A 21011-nucleotide genomic window follows, 5' to 3' on the forward strand; every position below is an offset into this window, starting at 1 on the left:
GCAGGGTGATAATCACATCTCACCAACACTGTTGCTGCAGAGGAAAAATGCTGTGTCCTGAACTCAGCAAGAACTGCAGGTTTAAAGGCAGCAACACGTGAAGTCTCTGAAATGTTCCTCGATAATAGGCCAGAATTTAGAGTATTTAATCAATTTTCAGTGCAGTGCAGCACTTCAACGTTCACCCAGAGGAATAGGCTTGGAATGAAAAATCTGCTATTTTATAGAAAATAATTTGAATCACTGTGCTGGACAAAATCAAGACTATCAGTCTATTCAAGCATGAGGAAAAAATAACCCACTGACATTATCTTTGTATTCTTTTACTGCTAAAGTGATACAGATTCCAGCCAACAAAAGGTCTCTTGCTTTTACTGCCATGAGCCCTCCCCTGACAGAGCCAGCAGCAGCAGGAAAATGTTAAAGGTGCATCGTAATTAAACAGGCAAATAAAGTTATTGGAACCTGCCCTTGTCAGGGAATGCAACGACGTGACAGGAATTGCTGCACTTGCCCAAGAGAACGGGTATGTACCAGCTCTACCAAGCATTCAGGGATAGATTTACACAGGAAATTATATAAATGTATGTATTTTGATATCTAGATGGATGTACAGCACAGCCCACAGCCAAAGGGGCAGCAGGTGCTCGAGAAGCAGCCACACGTGTCTGTGTGATCCATTCACCACCAACATCCCCACACCAAAGCTGGCCTCGCATCAGAACGTGTCTACTGGCAAAAGAGACTTTCTCATCCTGGTGATGCACTTCTATCATCTCCACTCCTCTCATCAGCTTGTTTGGGTGCCTCTCCCACCCCACACTTCATGTGGGTCTTCCTCCTTGCTGCAGCTGGGGTTTTAACACCAGGAGCCTCTCCTGGCACTTCCTACACCCAGAGCTTTTATTGCAATGTCTTGAAATTAGTCTCCTATTTCAGCCTGCTGCTGCATCAGCCAATTTCTATCACTGCATTAAGTACAAATAAACTCATGTTGTGCAGTCTATGCCTGTTTACACTATTTGTCATTTAATCCCCCGGTACTTAGAAAGCCTCTAATCTTTCTGTGTGTTGGAAGAATTGAACATTTAGCCTCAAGTAGAGGAAAAAAAAAAAAGAGGAAACAAGATGGAAAATTAATATTTATACAATACATGGGAACACACACCATGTTTTACAGAGCTCTGAGCACTGTCTGGGATTCTCCTCCAGCCTTACGACCTCAAGTCCTGCTTTTTAACTTAAAGGTCAAACTGCACCTGCAAGTTTCCAAAATTTCAGGTCTTGGAGGCCAAGAGGTTCTCATTCAACACCAGTCCAGAAACAAACCCAAACCACAACTGCACTGGTTCAGAAACCCACCAGGGTTCACCACTTCTGACAACAGAATGTTAATACCCAGCCCTATGGGCACCTGTCAGAATTTGGTATTTTTCAAACTGTCTACTCATGCATAATATGAATATTTATTCCTCCCTCTCTGGTTGTTTGCCAGAGAGTTATTTTGAGCTCCTTGGTTGTGGTGCAAGATATTCCCCTACTCCTCCCATCCGTGCCTACACTTTCTCCCCAAGGAAGAAAATTAAAAGAAAATAAGGATAACCTGCAATATTAATGGAAGAACACAGGAAGGTCACAGAAAAAAATGTCTTTTGACCTTCACAGATTTTTACTCAATGACATTAGAGAAGTTAGAAACGAATGTGAGCATATCTTAAGGTCAGAAAGCACATCAGCTGATAGATTAGTCTTTTTGTCCACCACAAAACTGAGTTAGCTAATTCAGTCATTTCTGTCCGAGCTCACACGTGTTTTACTTAGGGCAGAGAAACCCAAGCATTACAGTCCATAATGCAGTATTTGACACAGTTCATTTGGAGTTCAGAATAGTTTCTGCTCCTTCCCACTTTTTATGGGCTCCACTAGGAAATTGCACTGCTCAGTTTGCTGTTAAAATCCACATCCTGGGCTTGTGAGTTCATTCTCTGCTCCGTGCACACATGTCCCTCCCATTAATGCTAATGGGATGGACTTAAAAGGGAGCCCTGAGGGAGAAAAAAGCACTTGCTAATCCTTTATAACCTCTCCGGCAAGGGAAGTGATTTGTAAACCACGTGAAGCCAAAGCTCAGGTACCGCAGCTGCCGAGTCCTGTGCTGGAGTCACGGGCAACGAGAAGGGACAAGCCCTGAACTACAGAACCTTGACTCTGACAGGAAGGAATCACTGCTGTTTTCAACAACTGGCTTTTTTTTTATGGTGGTCCCTGCCAACCCAAACCATTCTGGGATTCTGTGGTTCCATGACCCTTTTGCCAGTAGACCAGGTCTGGTGTATGTTCTTGTTCCTTCAGCAGCACTTTCCCAGCTCTTTGCTGCAGGTGCCTCCTTAGGAAAACACAGATTCAGAAAAGGCAGAGTCAGCTCAGACAGAGTCCTAATGTTGGTCTTCACTTGTCTCTGTTTGCAGGGACCAACATGGGTAGAGGCAAATGCCCTACAAGGTACTCAAATCAACCCCAAACCACAGAACTGTTGGGGCCACACATTCCCCTACAGGCTTCCCAGAATCCCAGATTGGCTGGGGTTGGAAGGGACCTCTGGATGTAATCCAAGTATAAAAAACATAGGTTAAAACTTGCATTGAAGTATTTTTAACTATTCCCTATACACCATCCAAATAATTGACAAGGAGAACCTCTAACTGAATATGATCCATCAATGCCAATACATGGGAGAATTAAAACTGACAGCACCAGAGCTTTGTGATTGATTTATGGCTTTGTAATCAATCTTTCCTGATCTGTTATCCAATATAGGTTTTTCCCCAAATAAGAAGGAGATGGAGAGTGATTGTAAGTGTAATAACCTATATGTTCATTGCCTGTAATAATTCATCAGACATTGGACTACTCGTAAGCAGGCCAAAAATTAATTCGAGACATTTGTCAGTGTCTCTCACTGTTTATCAAACCATCCCTTTAAATGCCTTTGTCAGATGTTGGAGCTTTTACTTTTGAAAATCATATTTGCCAGAAGGTGAATGCCAATGAATAAACACTCGGAATTCCTGAAATGCAGAAACGCAGCCCTGGGTGAGGAATAATGGAAGTCAGCTGGACCTTGTGCACCGACTGTGGACAGCAGAGGCTGCAGTTACCTTTCACCACCAGGCTGCCTGTGCTGCTCGCTGTCCCGAAGTGGTTTGTGGCCACGCAGGTGTAACTTCCCGCGTCCGATTTGGTGACGTTGACGATCCGGAGGCTCCCGTCGTCCAGAATGGTGATTCTGCAAAGACAGCAGACACACAGATTTTAAGGGTTTTTTTTTAAGTCACCATCAAGCTCTTTCGAGCGTGCATTACTGATGGAAGGTCGGAGCAGCAGACGCCGCGCTGCCCCTCGCAGGGGGAGGGAGATCTCTCGGGACGCGCTTCGTAAGTACCAAACGCGCCATTTACACGAGTTTTCTGTGTCTTTACTCCGGGGCAACTCTAATTTACACATCAGCAGCTCGTGTAGCTTTTCCACACGCCTGTACTTCGCTATTCAGCCCTCACCATGACAACCCCTGTGACATGAGGCGCTCGGGGAAACCTCGGCGCTCGCCACTCCCGACGCGAGCGCTGCTGCCGAGCAGCTGCCCTGAAGCGGGTGGTGCCTCAGTGCTGATTTTATTCCAGAAGGCTGATGGCTTTTCAGCAAGAGGACCATGATGCCAAACTTGCTCTCCACCTCTCTGCCTGGGCAAAACTCAGCCCACAGGTCTCCTCTTCAGTGGCGCTTGCAGGTTGAAAAGAAATGATCCTGTTTCATTCCAGTCCTCTCCCAACCCACCTGTTTCCCATCTGAACAGTGTTACCTGCAGTGGGACACGTTCCTTGAGGGCAGGAGGCAGGTGAGGATGGAATGTTAATCCTGGAGTGATCCCCTGCCCCTCCTCCTCTTGCACCTCAGGCTCCCCCTGTTCTCACAAGGAGCTTTGTCTCTTGTTCCATTTTTTTTTCCTGCTCTGAGTGAGTAGACACAGAAAACCTGATGCTGCACAGTAATCCCACCAAAACTTGAATGACTTGTGCCCTACTGAGGCATCATCTAAGGAAACTCCAGAAAAAAAACCCTTTCTCCCAACCTAATATCACCTCTTTTAGCAAAACTCCTGCCTGTCTCCTCAGCATCATGTCCCGCAGCACAATCTGCTTTCTCACCTTCAGCCACTTTCAGACCTGCATTGAAAATCTTGTCTCAATTCCTGCCTTCTCCTGCTCAATTATTTCCCAGTTTAACTGAAATGAAGGAGCCTTCCTGCATCCTCAGTGCCAACAAAGCTCTGCACAACTGGACTGAGAAATCAGGAGGAGAGAAACTCAGCAAACAGCTCTTGCACCACCGCAGGCCACCTGCTTCAAAAACCAGGACAGCTGGAGTGTCTTTACCAAACAAGGAGCAGGAAGATGGTGCAGGATGCTCCAATCTCCATCCTGGCTCACCTCTCCTGCCCAACAACACCCAGGCAAGCTGGCAGAGCCCAGGGACAGAGGTTGCTTTTCACACATCAGTAGCAGTGATATTAATAGAAGCTTCTCAACTGGCTTATAGGTCTCCAAATTGTTGCAGTCAGTAACGTTCACCACTGTAATTTATTTTTGCAGGGCCCCAGTGCCATGTATTTGCTTCTGTGGCAGTTGCTCCAGCTGGATAATTGGAAGAGAGCAGTTTATAGCTCCTTGTCCCTTATCTTCACCACTGTGTTGGCACAAATCAATGCATGGATTGCATTAAGTGTGTGCTGGAGCACAGGACTGGCCACGCTGGCCTCCAGCACAGGAGCCTGGGCAGCAGCAGCAGCACCAGCAGCTCCCAAGGAATTATTTGCTGCTCTTATCAATTTCAGGTCTTGGGAAACCACTGTGCCTTTCTGGAAGCTGAAGGTGCCCTTGGCAGGCATTAAAATTCCAATCAATATAAACAGCAGAACGAGCTCAGCAATGTGTTCCAGCTCAAGGAGGACCACGGTGCTCCAGCACTCCCTCCCCTCCACACTTCTGCCACCCTAAGAAATCCAGAAAATAATGAAGTTTTACATTATTTCTGTACAGTTGGGATTTTATTTTTAGTTATTTATGTTTTATTTTCAACCATATGGTTGAAACCTATTTACTGGATAATCTCTCCCACAGATCATTTTAATTATTCTGTTGATGAAGCCAGATTTAATTTCAAATTCCAATGCCTTTTCTGTCTCTGTCGTTCTCATGTTATTGGTTTCCTTCTAAGTTGTCTTTATTCCCAGTGTAAAACTGGTTTTTAGCTGATGTGGACTGGATTGACCTAGAGACAACCTTTGGATCAGGACAGTCAATCCACCACGGGCTTTAGCACGTCTCAGGGAGCTTGTGCTGTCTTTGTTTCCCTCCCTTTCTAAGCTGAAAGCTGTGGCCACTGGCTTTACAATCTGAGCCCACAGACATCCTCTAACCCCAGGAAGGTGTTGCAAAGACTTCAGGAGAGACTTGCCCTGAGTTCTCCAAACCCCTTCCCCAGAGAGGCCCCAGGGACATTGAATCCTCATCTGGTGTCTCAGCAATTCCCTCCACACTCCTGTAAACAACCAGCATTAAAACTGACAGATAATTGTACAAGTTAACTGATTTTTTAAAAATAAATCAGACCATTAAAACCTCTCTGCGACTCATTGATTAGGAGGCCTTATGGTTATGTGGCTCTTTTTGCTGAGGGTGCTTTTCTACAGCCAATGTTTTGTCCTCTAATTTAAATCCAATGTGTTAGAAGTTAACAAATAATTATTTGAACACTCGGAAATTTGTTACAGTTAGTTGAGAAAGTAGGAAGGGTTCTCACCGCTGCTGCTAATTCCCAAATTTTCTTTGCAGACTTATCTGCACTAAACGGGAGGAGAGGCTCATTTCAGGCCACTGAGGTTCTCAAACTGCTAATTGGCTTGAAAGCAATCAACCCTTCATCCACCACTTTTAGCAGTTTGGGTGCAAAAGTTCTTTCAAGACACAGAGTTCAGTCTGCTCTCTCCTCTGAAATACACCCTCAAAGTGTTTCCTAACCAGATGCCCAGGAAGACATAAAAATAAACCACATTTCCCATAAACACGTGCATTACTTCAGAACAAAGTGCTGGTTGCTGAGTATGCATTTTAAACCACTACAAAGTCAAAAAAGGAGCTACTGACTCACTGTTGAATGTTCTGGGTTCCCTGACACTACTAACAGCAGAGGTAACAATAAATAAAAATACAAATCTCATCTTGCACAGGTTAATGCAACTGTTCTACTGATAACCTGGCTCATGGTCACTGCTAATACCAAAGAAAAAAATCAAAGAAGTTAAAAATATCCATTTGGAAAAAAAAATAAAAAAAAAAAAAAAGATGACACAAGATAGTTTAGCACCCTTACAGAAAGAAAGGTCATCTATTTTAAACATAGCATTTGTAAGAGAGAATCTGTGGGTCTGTGTTGTCAACTGGAGATTTCAGGTCCACAGAGAGCAAAGACACGTCTGAAATTAGGAGATAAAAGGATTGCTTGTTTCCTAAACTGAAGTGTTGGGTTCTACTCCAGGAAGAGCTGACCTTGTCAGGGTTTTGATCAAAACTCTTCTGGGGACAAAAGACCTTTAAAAATGCTGAAAACATCCCTCCCTAGCCTTCCTTCCCCATTTTTATTTTGCCACTGCGGCAGCAAATGTTAAGAAGTTGCCAAGTGAACGCTTTGCATCCCCCTAAAGAAGCATTTCCACAGCTGACAGGCACAGAGCTCCCAGAGCAGCTCCCTGAGACAAGGGCATGGAGGGACAGGACAAGGGGAACGGCTTCCCACTGCCAGAGGGCAGGGATAGGTGGGATATTGGGAAGGAATTCTTGGCTGGGAGGGTGGGCAGGCCCTGGCACAGGTTGCTCAGAGAAGTTGTGGCTGCCCCTGGATCCCTGGAAGTGTTCAAGGCCAGGTAGGAGCAACCTGGGCTGGTGGAAGGAGTCCCTGCCCATGGCAGGGGTGGAACTTTAAGATCCCTTCCCACCCAAACCATTCTGCAATTCTATAATGCTGCAAGCCCACAACTGCCCTATCCTCTGCCAGCTCTGCAGGAGGGGAAGGGATTGAAAACATTTGTCTATTTGGCTGGTGGGAACCTTGAAAAGTGCACAAAGGAGACTCAACTTTATGGCTCCAGAGAGCTCTGCTGTTCAAAGACACCCAGGAAGGACCCACCACGGCCCCAGCAGCACATCCCTCTGCCTGGATCACTGCAGCAACACCAGCTCACCCAGAGTCTCCAGCAGCAGCTGGAGATGGATGGAAGAGGTCAGGCAGACCTGGAGCAGTATAACAAAAAAAAATAGCAGCGCATAATCACTTTGGTCTGATCTATTAGTGCTTATTTTTCAGCTCATGCTCCGTCTGCCATATCTGCAAGTCGCCCGTCAGCAACTGTGTTGCCTCCAACCCTGAACTAAGCACCATTGATCTGATTCATGTGGCCCACTGCAGCATTCCCCACTGCTGGGCAGGATTCCCAGGAGCAGATAAATATTCCTCAGTCAGTAACATATGCATTTAGAGATAGAGTATGTCCTGTCGAGATCAGTAAGAGTTTTATCACCGACTTTGTGAAAATGAGATCAAGCCCTTACTTGGAATATAAACGATGACTGAAAACTGCCAAACTCCCAGAGCACATCATAAAACTCAGTATCAGTAACTACCTGCAGTTCAGCTCTGTGCAAATCTGACCTTTGGGTGTGTGGCTGCATCACTTCCATCATCCAGCACATGCCTATGACCTGCTGTAATCCTGCTCTGGACTGACTTCATGCTTTGACGGATTGTTTGCTTAAAAATCCCAGACTTTTAGTATCAATTTTAGGGTCTTATTCCATTGTTTAATTACAAGAAAATCTGTGTGGCTCCAGGAAGCAAAGCACTGCAGAGCCAGGGGTTGTTGAACCTGCCCTGCACCTCTCAGGCGCCCGGTGAAACCCTGGGCCAGGTGAGGAGCAGGTCCACGCGCTCCCCTCTCCACTGGGAATCGTTTCCCAGCTCGGCACCCAGCGCCGACGGGAGCTCTGCACGGACAGATGGCACGGCAGGTATCCCTCAATATATTCCTCTCAGCTTGCCCTCTATTTTTCTGTTCAGCAGGTGGAAACATGGGGAATATGAATGGACTACAAATGCAGAGCACGAGGCAGGCTGTGCGTGCGACGACCACGGCTCTGCTCCCGCGGGACACGGCACTGCAGATTAGAGCCCAGTCCTTCCTGCTCATAATTACAAAGTTACTCCTTTTCCCCCCTCTCAAATGGTTTCATTAGCACTGCTGCAATGCAATAAGGTATTTTGTTTCTTATCTGATCATTTTAGCATTTTAATTTATGACATACAAGCGTAACTACCCTTCCTTTCACTCTTGATTAAACACGAGCATCCGAAATATTTCATGCTTAGCCAAGTGAATATTTTAAATATTTTTTTCCTCCACAAAACAATGTGTAGGATGTCTGATCCTTTTCCTATTACAGGGAGAAAAGATGTCTTAGAGCAAGCATTTAAATGAATGTCAGTTGGAAGAAACACACACTGAGTGCAATTTGAGATAAAACTACCATTGATCCCTCCATGTACAGCCTTTGTGGCAGTGGTTGACGTGGCTATTGAAAAGAGACACTGGTGCCAGAGTTCTTCTAAGAGATAATCCGTCTTCTGAGAGAGGATTTAGGTTAAATGTACCTGTGAAAAACAGTGTATTTCAGCAGACATGATGAATGGCCTATTGTTCATCCTCCGCTGCCTTGCTTGGGCTGGGGGGGTTGGAAGCAGAGAAGAAAGCAAAGGCACCAGGCAGCCCTGACTGCAGTCTCAGCAGTGCATTTGTTCACTCTTTTCCCATAGTTCCTAGGCAGGAATATCTGGAGCAGTTTTTAGCCTAACAGCAACTTTGCCTCACGCCACAACTCGACTGCCAATGTAAATGATTCCGGGCAATTGCATTATTTATCAAATTATTTCTATTTTTCTCTCGCACGTCTCTGTAGCAGTTTATTACCTTTTTAATAATGCTCCCCATGCAATGAGGCAGAGACTGGGATTATTAAAATGATCTCATATATGCAGTCCTGGCCATTAGGCTATTTCAGGAAAACACAGGGAGGTTTATAAATACTCCCAGGTACTCAGAGCACAGCCCTCCCCGAAATCAGGGACATCACTCAGGGGCACCTTCTCGTCACTTGAAGAATGGGCTGGTTCAGAGTACAATCCATAATTCCTGTGGCCCTGGAATGCTGTGTCCTTGCGTGACTACAACCTTTCTGTTGCATAAATAGGTGACAGGAAGGTCAGAGCTCCCTGCTTTGAAACATTAATCTCCATTAAAATACACACTTAGGTCAAAGTCAACGCCTTGGGGCTTCACTCAACACCCCTGATGGTCCCCGGGGCTCAGGGAGGAGAAGGCAGGGGGACAACCCTGATTTAACCCCACCCAGCACCCTGAGATTTTCTTCTACATCAATGACCAACCAAACCCAGCATCCCCACCGGGGCTGTCCACCCTTGTCCTGTTATTCCAGACGTTTCTGAAAATGGGTGAGAAAGGGATGGTGCCCACACTGCCACCAGCCTGGGACATCAGCACAACCTGAGGGCTCAGGACAGCCCCAGGAGCAAGGATGGGACAAGCTGGGTCTGTGTCTACAGCCTTCAGGACAGGTTGAATGAAACACAGGACGCTCCTGTCTGCTGGATCCACATCACAGCGGTTTCCATCGGACCAACAACCTGCACTCCCAACTGATGTGAGTGCTCACATTTTACACACAGCCCCCTACGCATCTGCACCTTCTTGTCCTGTTGGTTTTGTCTCAGATAACCACCCAGAGCTGCTCCAGTATTTATTTGTCTATAAGTACTTGTCTTTTCACGGTTCACAGGAAAGCCTGAGCTAATTTAGAGCCTCTGTCAGAGCCCATTTAATTTAGTGCACGTCTTTCTCCTGCTGAAAGCAGGCATTAGATAAGGCCTTCCTTATCCATGACAACTGACAGGTCTCTTAACAGCAAACAGCCTATAATTAATTTTCAGGTAAGAACTATATTTGCTCCAAATAAACCGAGGTAGAATCCTGTTGCACTGAGTTCAGCAGAACGCCTCCCACCAGCTCTGCTGGAGATCCATTTGAAATGGTTCTAAAGAGCCTTTGGATGAAATAGTTGAACTCCTGAGGTTGTTCTGTGTGTGACAACTGTGTGGGGCTTCTGGAATCTCTGTTGTGGAAGTGTTTCTCAATCTGTAAAATATACCTATTTTGTCCAAGGGAAAACACTCCAGAGAAGGCCCTGAGGAGCATCTGCACCATTTTTACTAATACAGTGGAGTCACAAAGGACACTGGGAGGTTTGGCTGCTAAATTACAGCAACTGTGCATTGGCTGGACAGAATTCGGGTTCATTTGTCATTTTCTGTGCCGTGAGACTACAATTGGAAAGCACAAAGAATTAAAACAAATCTTTTGGAAGGTCTCCCTAGGTAATGGCTCCTTCTTACCTTGCTGCATTGAAAAACACAGAGTGCTGCACTTTGTCTTCTTAATTCCTGATACTGATTCAGAGAAATTACTTAAGAACAGTTCTTCCAGGGATGTGAACTGTTGTGTGTAAACATGTTTTCATTTTAGGCTTTTCATTTACAGGTTTGCTAAGCATGAAGAGCTAAAGGTGAGAAGAGTACAAATTGCAATTCTTTCAGATTCACAGAATGATAGAATGGTTTGTGCTGGAAGGGACCTTAAAGCTCATCCAGTTCCATCCTTCCAGTAGCCCAGGGTGCTCCAAGCCCCGTCCAACCTGGCCTTGGACACTTCCAGGGATGGGGCAGCCACAGCTTCTCTGGGCAACCTGTGACAGGGCCTCCCCACCCTCACAGCCAAGAATTTCTTCCCAATATCCCATTTAACCCTGCCCTCTGGCAGTGGTGCCCTTGTCCTGTCACTATCTATCCATGCAAAAAGTCTCTCTCCCTCTCTTTGACAAGCCCTCTTTAAGTACTGACTTATCATAAAAACCTGGAAATATTATTCTAGAGAGAGAGGGAAAAACACCAGCACATATTTTGCTCTGATAAATATTTTTGAGCATATAGTAGGGGCCCCTTTGGCAACATCAAGCAGCATAACACCACTGAACTCAGTATCAGCTTAAACCAGTCATGGATCTGGCATCCCAAATTCTCCCACAATTTTCTTTTCCCACACATCGTTTATCTGCAGTGATGGAGCAGTCCAAAGAAACAATTCTGCACCCAGCCATTACTAGTATCTATAAACACAAAAGCTGTGTTTTGTCATCATCTTCCCTTCTGTCTGTAAATTTTTGAGACAAGTCTGGAAGTGACAAAAACTCATCCCAGTGGGGCGGGGTGGCAAGAGGGAAGGAAGGGAGCATTTACAGCTATTAGAGGCTTCATGCAGATTGTTTAAAGATGCCTAGAGTTATAATTCAAATATAAAAATATCCCCAGGTTATCAAAGAAGAACAGTTCTCTAGAAAAATATCTTTCTTAGGGGATGCTGATAACGGGAGGAAACAAATGAAAACCAAACACAAGCACTGCGAGCGGCCCTGAAGGGAGCGAGCGGGCTGTGGTGAATTCCAAATAATAGAAACCTTTTGCCTTCTCTCCCTCACTGCTCCTTTTTTACTACACACAGAATTAAAATAAATGCATTAAGAAAGTCCCTGTCATGAAAACAAATATTGAAGGGAGCAGATTTGAGTGAGGCAAAGGAAAGCTCATCCTTACAGCTTTCATTCCCGAGCCGTGTGGCAACGACAGTCTGAGCGATATGGGGAGACTCCACAGGTCTGGAAGGGTCCATTTGTGCAAAGAGCCAATTGTGGTGGGAAATGAAGACCACACCCCATGGGAAACAGCCCTTTTGACACAACTTGGCAGTTTATTTTACAGACTGAGTTGGCCGTTTGCTGTAAACCGTGAAGGCACCTGAAGGACAGCAATGCTCTGCACTTGAAACAGAAGACTCAGGATCTGGAGCAGCTTTTGCTGGTGGCAGCAAAGGGGCAAAGCACATTTGCAAACCCATCCCATGAAAGGCTAAAGCATCCCTTTCTGCCCAATTACCCAGCAGAGACACACAGCTCTCCACACGCACACCCTCGTGCTCGGACGCGAGGCCAATCTCGGGTAGAAAGCAGCAGGTGCCACAAAGCCACTACTGCTTTCACCCTACCTAATGTTCAGTGAAATATCTGCTGTGCTCCCTCTTCCAGGGCAGTGACTACAGCCCAAGGCATGGAAATTAAATAACTTCTCCCAGTCTATGAAGAGGGACAGCAGAAATCCGAGGAATCAAGTCTGGAAGCGCCACCTCCCCAACTTCCCGACAAGGACAAGCCACCACCCTCTACCTACAGCAAACGCTTTGGAGGTTTGTGGAATGTAAGAACTCAAGAAGGGAACTCCACTGAAGCTCACAAAAAATTATTCTCTTAGGAGAAAAAAATATCCGTGCCAGGTTTTCCGTGCATCAGCTGCTGACACAAACTGTTTCTGGGAGCGTTCGTGAGATCAGAGCAGAAGCAGTAAATGCATTCTCAGCTTATTTGTTCCAGCTGATACCACCAGAATGGAAGCCCAAAGGCGCAGTCTTTCACAGATAACACATCTTCCCCTCCAGTTTCAACAAAAAAATGCCCACAGTACAAAGAGAAATTACCCAGTGCACTTGTTAAGGACAGTAACAGATTTGTGAGATCCAAAGCCACATTTAAATCACTTAAAAATGATGTTTAAATAGCCATTAAAAATTTCAGCACATCCAAAAACTTCATTAGGAAGCCTTTTTCTCCTTTAGACATGCAATTATTTCCTTGGACTTTAAAAGTGCATCTCGAAGCGTGGCCCTAACTGTAAAATCATTACCTTGATCATAAAAATATCCCAGAGAAGAAATATTCGATAATAATCATTCCCTTCAAAATGCTACAGACAAGCACGAAGCACACATCGATTCCAAACTGCATTTAGGAGACTAATTACAGGCATTTACCTTTAAAGCACTGGCTGCAGTGTGTGCAGGACCCTGTCCTGCTGCCTCTGACAGCAGGGAGGGATTTACTCCTTCCTGCACCATCTTTATAGGGAGGGAGAAACAATTTGACCCCTCGTATTTGTATCTAGAGATGAAGTTAATAATTACAAAGATGAGAGACCGTGGCTTGGGCCAAACCTCGGCTGGGCTGCTGTCGGGAGCTGGTTCCAGCAGGGATGTCCTACACGTGTCTCACCGAGCACTACAATAACACCACGCTGAAAATAATCTGCTGGGAAAATAGGAACAGATTGTTGATGTTACAGGAGACTGTGGCAAGGTGTGAGAGAGAGAGTCTCGTTCCAGGGACGGCAGCGGAAACTTGGCAGCGGTTGGGATTCCACTCCTCCACTCGCTCAGCAACAGTTACAGGGAAAAATGTCCCAGTTCTGTGGGAGCAGATGAAGGAAATGGAGATTTTAGGGATCAGCCTAATTACTTGAGGCTTACAAAATAAACCAGCACCGAATCTGGATCCTACATAAATCAATAATCCTTCTCAGGGAACCTTTTACTACAAACATTTATAGAATCGTAAATCATTTAGGGTGGAAAACCCCTCTAAGATCATGGAGTCCAACCATTAACACAGCACTGCAAAGCAACCACTAAGCCATGCCCCCAAGTGCCACATCTACACAGCTTTTAAATCCCTCCAGGGATGGGGACTCCACCACGGCCCTGGGCAGCCTGATCCAATGCTTGGTAACCCTTACAGTCAAGGCATTTTTGCTGACATCCAATCATTTTTGCTGATATCCAATCTAAACCTCTCCTGGTTCAAGAGGAGAAGGAAAAGACAATTCAAGAATCACCTGGAGTCTCCAGCTTGCTGTTGATACTGAAGAAAGGTTCAATCATCATCAAGCTGCTGAAGTGGAACCAGTGGACACCTAAGATCTGGGGAGGGACCATTCACGGGGCTGTGCACACAAGCATATGATTGATATCTCAAACTACAAAAGCAACAGGACTTCTCTTTGCCAGACACACACCAAGGAAAGAAAACAGGTCCATGAACCACCCTTAAGCTGACAGAACCACAACTGTGACAAGCTGACGCTAAACATACTGTGACTTTAAAATCATAGAGTGGCTTGGGTTAGGAGGGACCATAAAGACCATCCAGCTCCACCCCCTGCCACGGGCAGGGACACCTTCCACGAGACCAAGCTGCTCCAAGCCCTGTCCAACCTGCCTTTGATTTTCCAGAGCGACACAGAGCCAAAACCAGCTGCTTCTGGGAAACAAACAGTCCACGAACAGGGGGTCACCAAGCCTAGGACAACGGCTTTCCAAGACCTCTGACCACCAAATCAAGTGGCTCCCTGGCTCATTTTAGTTCTCTTTCTGCAGAAAATTACCTAAAGCAGGTTGACACGTCAGTTATTTCGGTTGTTCCAATGAAGTAGAGCCATCTCCTGCCATTGTCTCTGAAAAGTAAGATGAATGTTGCACTGTCGAGTCAAACTTCAAAAAGCTATTTGCAGGGTGTCATTTTTCATTTTGCCTAGGCAGGATGTAATGAAAACCCGACAAGTTATTGATGCTTTGGTTACCTGTCTGCCTTCAAGAAATTGCACAGGTGCTTTATTTAAAAAAAAAAAAAAAAAGAAAAAAAAAAAGAAAGAGAGTCAACACAATTAATGTGAAACAATGATGGGAAGCATCCTTTGAGGTTTTCTTTTCTGCTGAAGTGTCACGAGACGCTGTGTCCAAAAGCCACTGCTGGCAATTCATCTCTTAAGTAATCAGTATAAAAATATCACCATGGTTTGTACCCTGGCACCAGCCTGGGAAAGATGTGCTGTCTCTCCTCTTGCTGTTTTCTTTCTGGCTGTTTAAAGTAATTAACCACTAATTAGGAAGTTTGAGGCAACAAATAAAAACTGGAATGTATACGACTTTTTAAACTCAAGACACGCTGAAAGAATGGGGAAAAAAAACCCTTTCTTGTTCAATTTTATAAGATTTCCTTCTCAAAATGCCATATCAACGTAGATATGTTAAAATTCCTGTTACAAAAACAATACCTAAATGAGGGTGTCCATCAATCAATAACCCTCTTGAGGAGATCCTTAGGATGTGAACTCTCAAGAAAACCATGGATGAAGTCTTGTAAGGGGAGAAGATTTACTGACCAGTTCTGAAGAGAAGACAACAAAACATACAGTGAGAGCTTTCTGCTTTTCCTTGGCCACAATCACTCCAGCTCCTGGGAGGAGGGATTGCTGCTTTGGGCTTTTTACCTGGTGACTCCCATGGCTTCGTGCCAGCCATGGGAATGAGGACAGGCCAGAGCAGCTCAGCATCCCCCAGGGCAGCACCTTCAGCCTCCTCTCTGGAGCAACTCTGGTTGGACAAGGCTTGGAGCAACCTGGGCTAGTGGAAGGTGTCCCTGCCCATGGCAAGGCTTAAAACAAGATGGTCTTTAAGGTCCCTTCCAACCCAAACCTTTCCTGGAGCAGATAAGGCAGTTTTGATAACTGAGCACTTTCTGGAAGTGCAGCTCTGTCTCCTCAACGTTATTTGTCAAGGTCTGAGTTATCTGGGTGCTCTTTACACTTCCAAACACTTCCTGCCTGCACTCAGTGGGTAAATGCCACTATATGCTGCTTTTCTGAGCTTTTATTGGTTTTCAGCTACAAAAAAAAAAAATCCCAGTCTTGGTGCTGTAAGCAGAGTGTGTGTGTGCAACTGTGCTCACACATCACAGGGCTTGTCAGGGCTGCAAGATAATGGGACCAACTGGGAAAATTTCCATGAAGATATTGAGTGTGCCTGGAGTATGTAGGTCAGATCCTGCTCTAACAAAATGCACTATGAGGGTCTTTTTATACAGAAGCTTGTTTAATTAAGATAACAGATGTTGCTATTACACAAGTCATAGTGAAAGGCTGTTTAATTGGACACTTTCATATTCTTTGCTACCAGCACAGAACGTAATTTGTTTTTTTATGATTTTCTTTCCTTACAATTAAACTGTATAAACAATGCAGGCACTGTATATTCAGAGGAAAGAAACAGCTCTAATGATGTAGGGGCTTTTCATGAAGAAGAACAGGAGAAAAGCAATTTGTTTTGGGGCCTAAAAGTACAATAATTTTTCTGTCCTGGCCTGAGTAGGTGTCTGGTGGCAGGGTAAATGTGACTTCCAAGAGCTTTGGGACAACATCAGGAATTAGGACCGTTGTGGGCATATTTTAAATAAAAGTTCTCTTGGTTTTCCTGCACTCAGTCTGCCACTGGGGAGCAAAGGAGAACGGGCACAGCAGGAAGCCAAGGCAGACCAAGAGGGTGAAACATGATGTCTCCTCACCTGCTCTTGAACCACACAACCCTAGAACTTCACCTCTGGGAAATGACAGTGTGAGAAATAAACAGATGCAATTACTACCATTAAGGCATGGAAATTAAAAGTCATTTGCCTAAATCCAAAACAAGCACCTGAGAAAGGAGGAAAGACTTGCAGGGCAAGTGATGCAGACCTTGCCGGACAAAGCAGGGCCGAACAAGCCCTCCCAGTGCTACTCACAGACAGCTCCAGGCTGCAAGGGACCACTGGAGGTCACCCAGTCCAACCTCCCTGCTCAGGCAGGGTCCCTTTTACAACATTATTCAGGATTTTGTCTAGACAGCTCCAGCAAAATCATTCCACACCAACAATACAACCAAAATACAACCCGTGACCGACTCCACGAGAAATTTCCTTGAGGTGCTTTAACTAAACAGCCTCTGATGGTAAATTATCAAAAACCAGTTCAATCTGTGCAGTGGAGTGACAGAATGACCTGGTCTGCCAGAGCAGATCACAGGACCAGCCCAAGTCCTGCTGTCACACCCCACCCCTCCCACGGCCGGGCCCTCGGACGCTGCTCCGATCTGTGGATTTGTTGGGCTCCACCCTTGGATTTCAGTGGGCTACAGAAGACTGGATGAAAATTGGGGCAGATCAACTATTTTTAAATGAATTGTTTTAAATGAACTGTGTTAAATTACTTTAAAAAAACCAAGCCCCTGTTTTCCACCATCACGAGGATGAACCCCTCTCACTTGTGAGTAAGTGCTGCTCTCTGTGGGAGCCACACCAAAATGATAAAGAAATGGAAAGGTTTCTGTGATAAGATCACCTGAGAAGGAAGGCTTTAGAGCACTAGCCTCAGTAACAAATATATCTAATGTTGTGGCACTAGATGTAATTGAATTATTAGGAGAAGATTAACAAAATCCTGCAAGAACAATCTGAGTGCCAGGACTTCCCCTCCTACTCCTGCCACTGAATAATATATCACAAATGGGAAATACTGTGGATTAGGGGGGAGGCTTGGATTTAGGAGTTCTGGGGTTTAAAGGAAAATCCCAGTTTTTCTGGCCTGGTTTGGAATGCCAGCCCTCCTCAGGCAGCAGGGCAGTAACTCTTTCACCTTGATCTCATGGGCTTCAGTCCAGCATCCCTTCTGAGTCCCACTGATGCAGGTGTGACATGAGAAAAGAGAACCTGGGACATGAGGTGCCAGCCCTCCAAAATCGACTTTCTTGTATTGTGAGTCAGGATAAAGAGACTGGAGGTTAAACATATACAGAAATATGAATACAGGAGAAACAACTGGAAGTGAAAAACATTCTGAACTCACCTCAGGCCTCTCTGATGAATGATCTGACATGACCTAAGGACACAGCACAGTTCTGCAATGGCCAGAAGACATCACTTCCACCTTGAGCTCTGGGTGCTTGTTGGCTTCTGGAATTACTCCCTATGAGCTGCAGCTGGCTCAGACTTCCAGGTTTTGTGTGATTGATAAAAGAGGAAACCAACTTCTGCTGAGGAGTGTGCTGGAGCAAGGAGGTCCTAAACACTGCTTGTGCCCTACTGCCTCTCTGATGCTGCAGCCTGAACAGCTTTAAGATGACCATTCCTATCCATTCCCTGTTCCTGAGTGAGGCTTTCCCAGGGGTGGATGTATTTCAGTCATGCTCCACCTGCTTGTAATCTCCCAGTGGCCCTCCAAGGCTGATCTGTAAAAGTGGCATTAGCAGGACTGATGACTTTCCCAGAGTGTAACAGCTGTTTGGTGCTGAAATGTGAAGGGAAGATCAAGGATAGAAAATGATCTCTGCAGCTTTGCCCATACAGAAATAGTCTTTGTTTCCAACCAGCACTAGCAATAGATCTGTATCTGGGCTATAGCTGTTCCTATATAAAATTTACCTTCTGGACTCAGGCTACTGACATCATTTTGGCTCAGTTAGGCCTCCAAGGCAGGATTTCCATTATTATGGAGATGAACTGCCTTTAATGACTGAAATAATATAATTGTACCCCAGAGCAGAATTTCTAATAACACAATTGCACAGTTCTCAACCACCAGCAAGAGATGCCTTCAGGCCACGTTATTCATTAGAGGTGCAGAACACACCACCTCAGCCTCCAGAGAAGGATATGAAACCTAAACCAATAAAGCTCCTTTTTTTTTTTTTTTTTTTTAAACCATGGCAGTCTCTGCTCTCCAGGCAAACATTGAACACCACACTTCATTGTGCTTCCTGGACAGCAGTGGCCTCCAGAGCAAGAGATCCAGCAGCAAAAAAAGCCAAGCACGGTGTCTCCAGCAAGGAGTTTAATGTTACACAACAGCTGAAAAGTCACAAAAAGCCCCAGGAGAAACACTGGAGAGATTGCCACGGCAGCTGTGAGGCTGAACATCAGAATGCAGAGCGAGGACTGACACAGTAACATTGCTTTTAACTCCCCCTGGAATTGGAGGGATCATCTATATTGATTAACCTTCACGTGATCAACCTTCAGTCTGGAGAAGTATCCAGATGTTCAGGTGCCTCTCTGGAACTCAAAGGACTCTCTAATGTCAGTTTAAGCAGAGATTTCATTTCAGTTTCTTCTCCCATGCCTGTCTAAAAGTTCTGTTTCCCATCCTGGATGAAGAGATTTCAGCAACAGCTTTTCCTGCCATCTTTCTTCCCAGATTCCAACAGAGTTTTTCTACAGCCAAGAAAGTTCTTGTTCAAAGCCCAAGCACAGGGTGGGTATAAGGAGACAGTGGGGCAGGACTGCAGTCAAGGGACAGCAGGAAGGAGATAACACTCCAGACAATAAAGGAGCCAGGAATGCAGCCACAGGAAGCAGAGCACAGGCACTTGGCCCCTGCTGCCCGTGCAGGCAGACGGTGCTGGGGATCAACGCCACCATCACATCAGACAACCTCATTTCCTAATTGTGCAGTTCACACACTCCCCAGGTTCTGCCTGTGGGGCTGGTGTGGTTAATAAAGGTGGTGGCAAGGATTCAAGGCCCTGGTCCCCACAGGAGACACAACCAACAGCGGGCGAGAGCTGAGCGGGTGCAGCTGCCAAGGCAACGGAGCGCTGCTCATGAAGGCACTCTGCCAGAGAGTCCCCACTGCATCATCTGGCTGGCACAAAAACCCCTGGGCTGAAGCAGCTGAAGGTTTCACACCTGCTTGGGCACGTTTCACGTCTGGTTTCCCATCCAGGGCTGGGTGCCCAGGTGGGAGGCTCCCGGTCCTGGCAGGAGCAGGAGGAGCGGGCACCGAGTGCCTGCACCCCAGCCTGGCTGTGTTTGCATCTGAGCTGAACACTGCACTGCTCAGAGGAGCTGGTGACCCACAACCACCTCCCAGCCCTACATTCACACGAGGAGCAAGAGCTGTGCCATGCTGAGGAGAACATTCTCAGAGAACACAGCCCGTTCTGCTCCAGCCATGCCAGCGAGGACGGGGGGGGGACAGGAGGGACCTCATGGGGCTGACCCTCCAACACTTCAGCACTGAACACCTCTCATTCTCTGCACCATCTTCACCAGAAAAGCAGGTTATTTCAGTTTTGAAAATCAATATACCCTGATCTGTGAGAGCTCTGACCTCCCACAGCTTCGTGCCCTGCCTGGGGAAGCTTTGTGTCATCCATCACCCAACACTTTTCATCCCAAGGGGTGATGCTGAACACTCCACACACAACAGCTTTGTAAAGAAACTAAATAAGTCAGAAATAGGGTGTTCAATATTTTAATAATCTGGCTCAAAACGAACTATAGCTTTTTGCACATCCATACACACCACCACAGTATATATTTCAACGTACAGGTTGGTTGAGTGGAGCAAGACTAGACTTTCCAAGATAAAAGAGCATCCCAGACAGATTTAAGCTTTTAAATATAACAATTTCCCGTAATTTCTGGCTTTTTGACCTTTAAGCCAGGAGTTTCCCCACAATCCCACTGCCACATCATATTCTGGAGGAGTGTCAGGGACAGCTCTCTGTGTCCTGCTCTCAGGAGCTGCACAAGTGGGACAGGTAACACAACCTCACCCCTACACCCACAACAAATCACTGCAACACCACATGAGGACTTGAAAGGTTGGCTCCAACTTCCTACTAACGCTCTCCTTTTGAATTTAAAAAAAAAAAAAAAGAAAAAAGAAAAAAATTGCTTGGCCAGCCTGCAAAAGCCACCTCCAAGTCAGGTTTTAGGACTGCCAGATTAATTACTGGCCCCAAATAATTCCCATTTGCAGGGCAGTGAGTAATGGACCAGGGCTGTGTAATTTGCAGTGGAGATTTTTATCTCCTGGGTATTTTTTATTTTTTTTTAAAACAATGGCTATTTAGAGCAATGCAGAGGCAAAGTTGTGGTTTTTTTTTTTTTTGGAGTGCATCTTTATCAGCTTCTTGGCAGGGATGCTTTAGCAGCACACAGAGATGGGGAGGGCACAGTGGGAATAGGAATCTCACCAGCTCCTTGAGACTGAACAGTTTCCACATGTATTTGCAAGTCAATTTTGTGAAGCTATTAATGACAAATTTAGCTTTCATTGCTGAAAGTCCCTGGGTTGGAGCA

At 45.7% G+C, this 21011-nt stretch overlaps 1 protein-coding gene across 1 annotated transcript in view; it reads right to left on the minus strand.

Annotated features, from left to right (window-relative positions):
• The window catches only part of CNTN4 (contactin 4), a 235360-nt gene that overhangs the window by 26219 nt on the left and 188130 nt on the right, over positions 1 to 21011 (minus strand). Inside the window, 1 exon segment of the mRNA XM_027906109.1 lies at positions 3159 to 3286. Within this exon segment, the coding sequence (XP_027761910.1) occupies positions 3159 to 3286 (128 nt within the window).

The sequence above is a fragment of the Empidonax traillii genome, unplaced genomic scaffold (assembly GCF_003031625.1).
Source record: "Empidonax traillii isolate 1590-97213 ecotype Southwest subspecies unplaced genomic scaffold, ASM303162v1 scaffold1247:size388203, whole genome shotgun sequence".
NCBI classification, from domain to species: domain Eukaryota; kingdom Metazoa; phylum Chordata; class Aves; order Passeriformes; family Tyrannidae; genus Empidonax; species Empidonax traillii.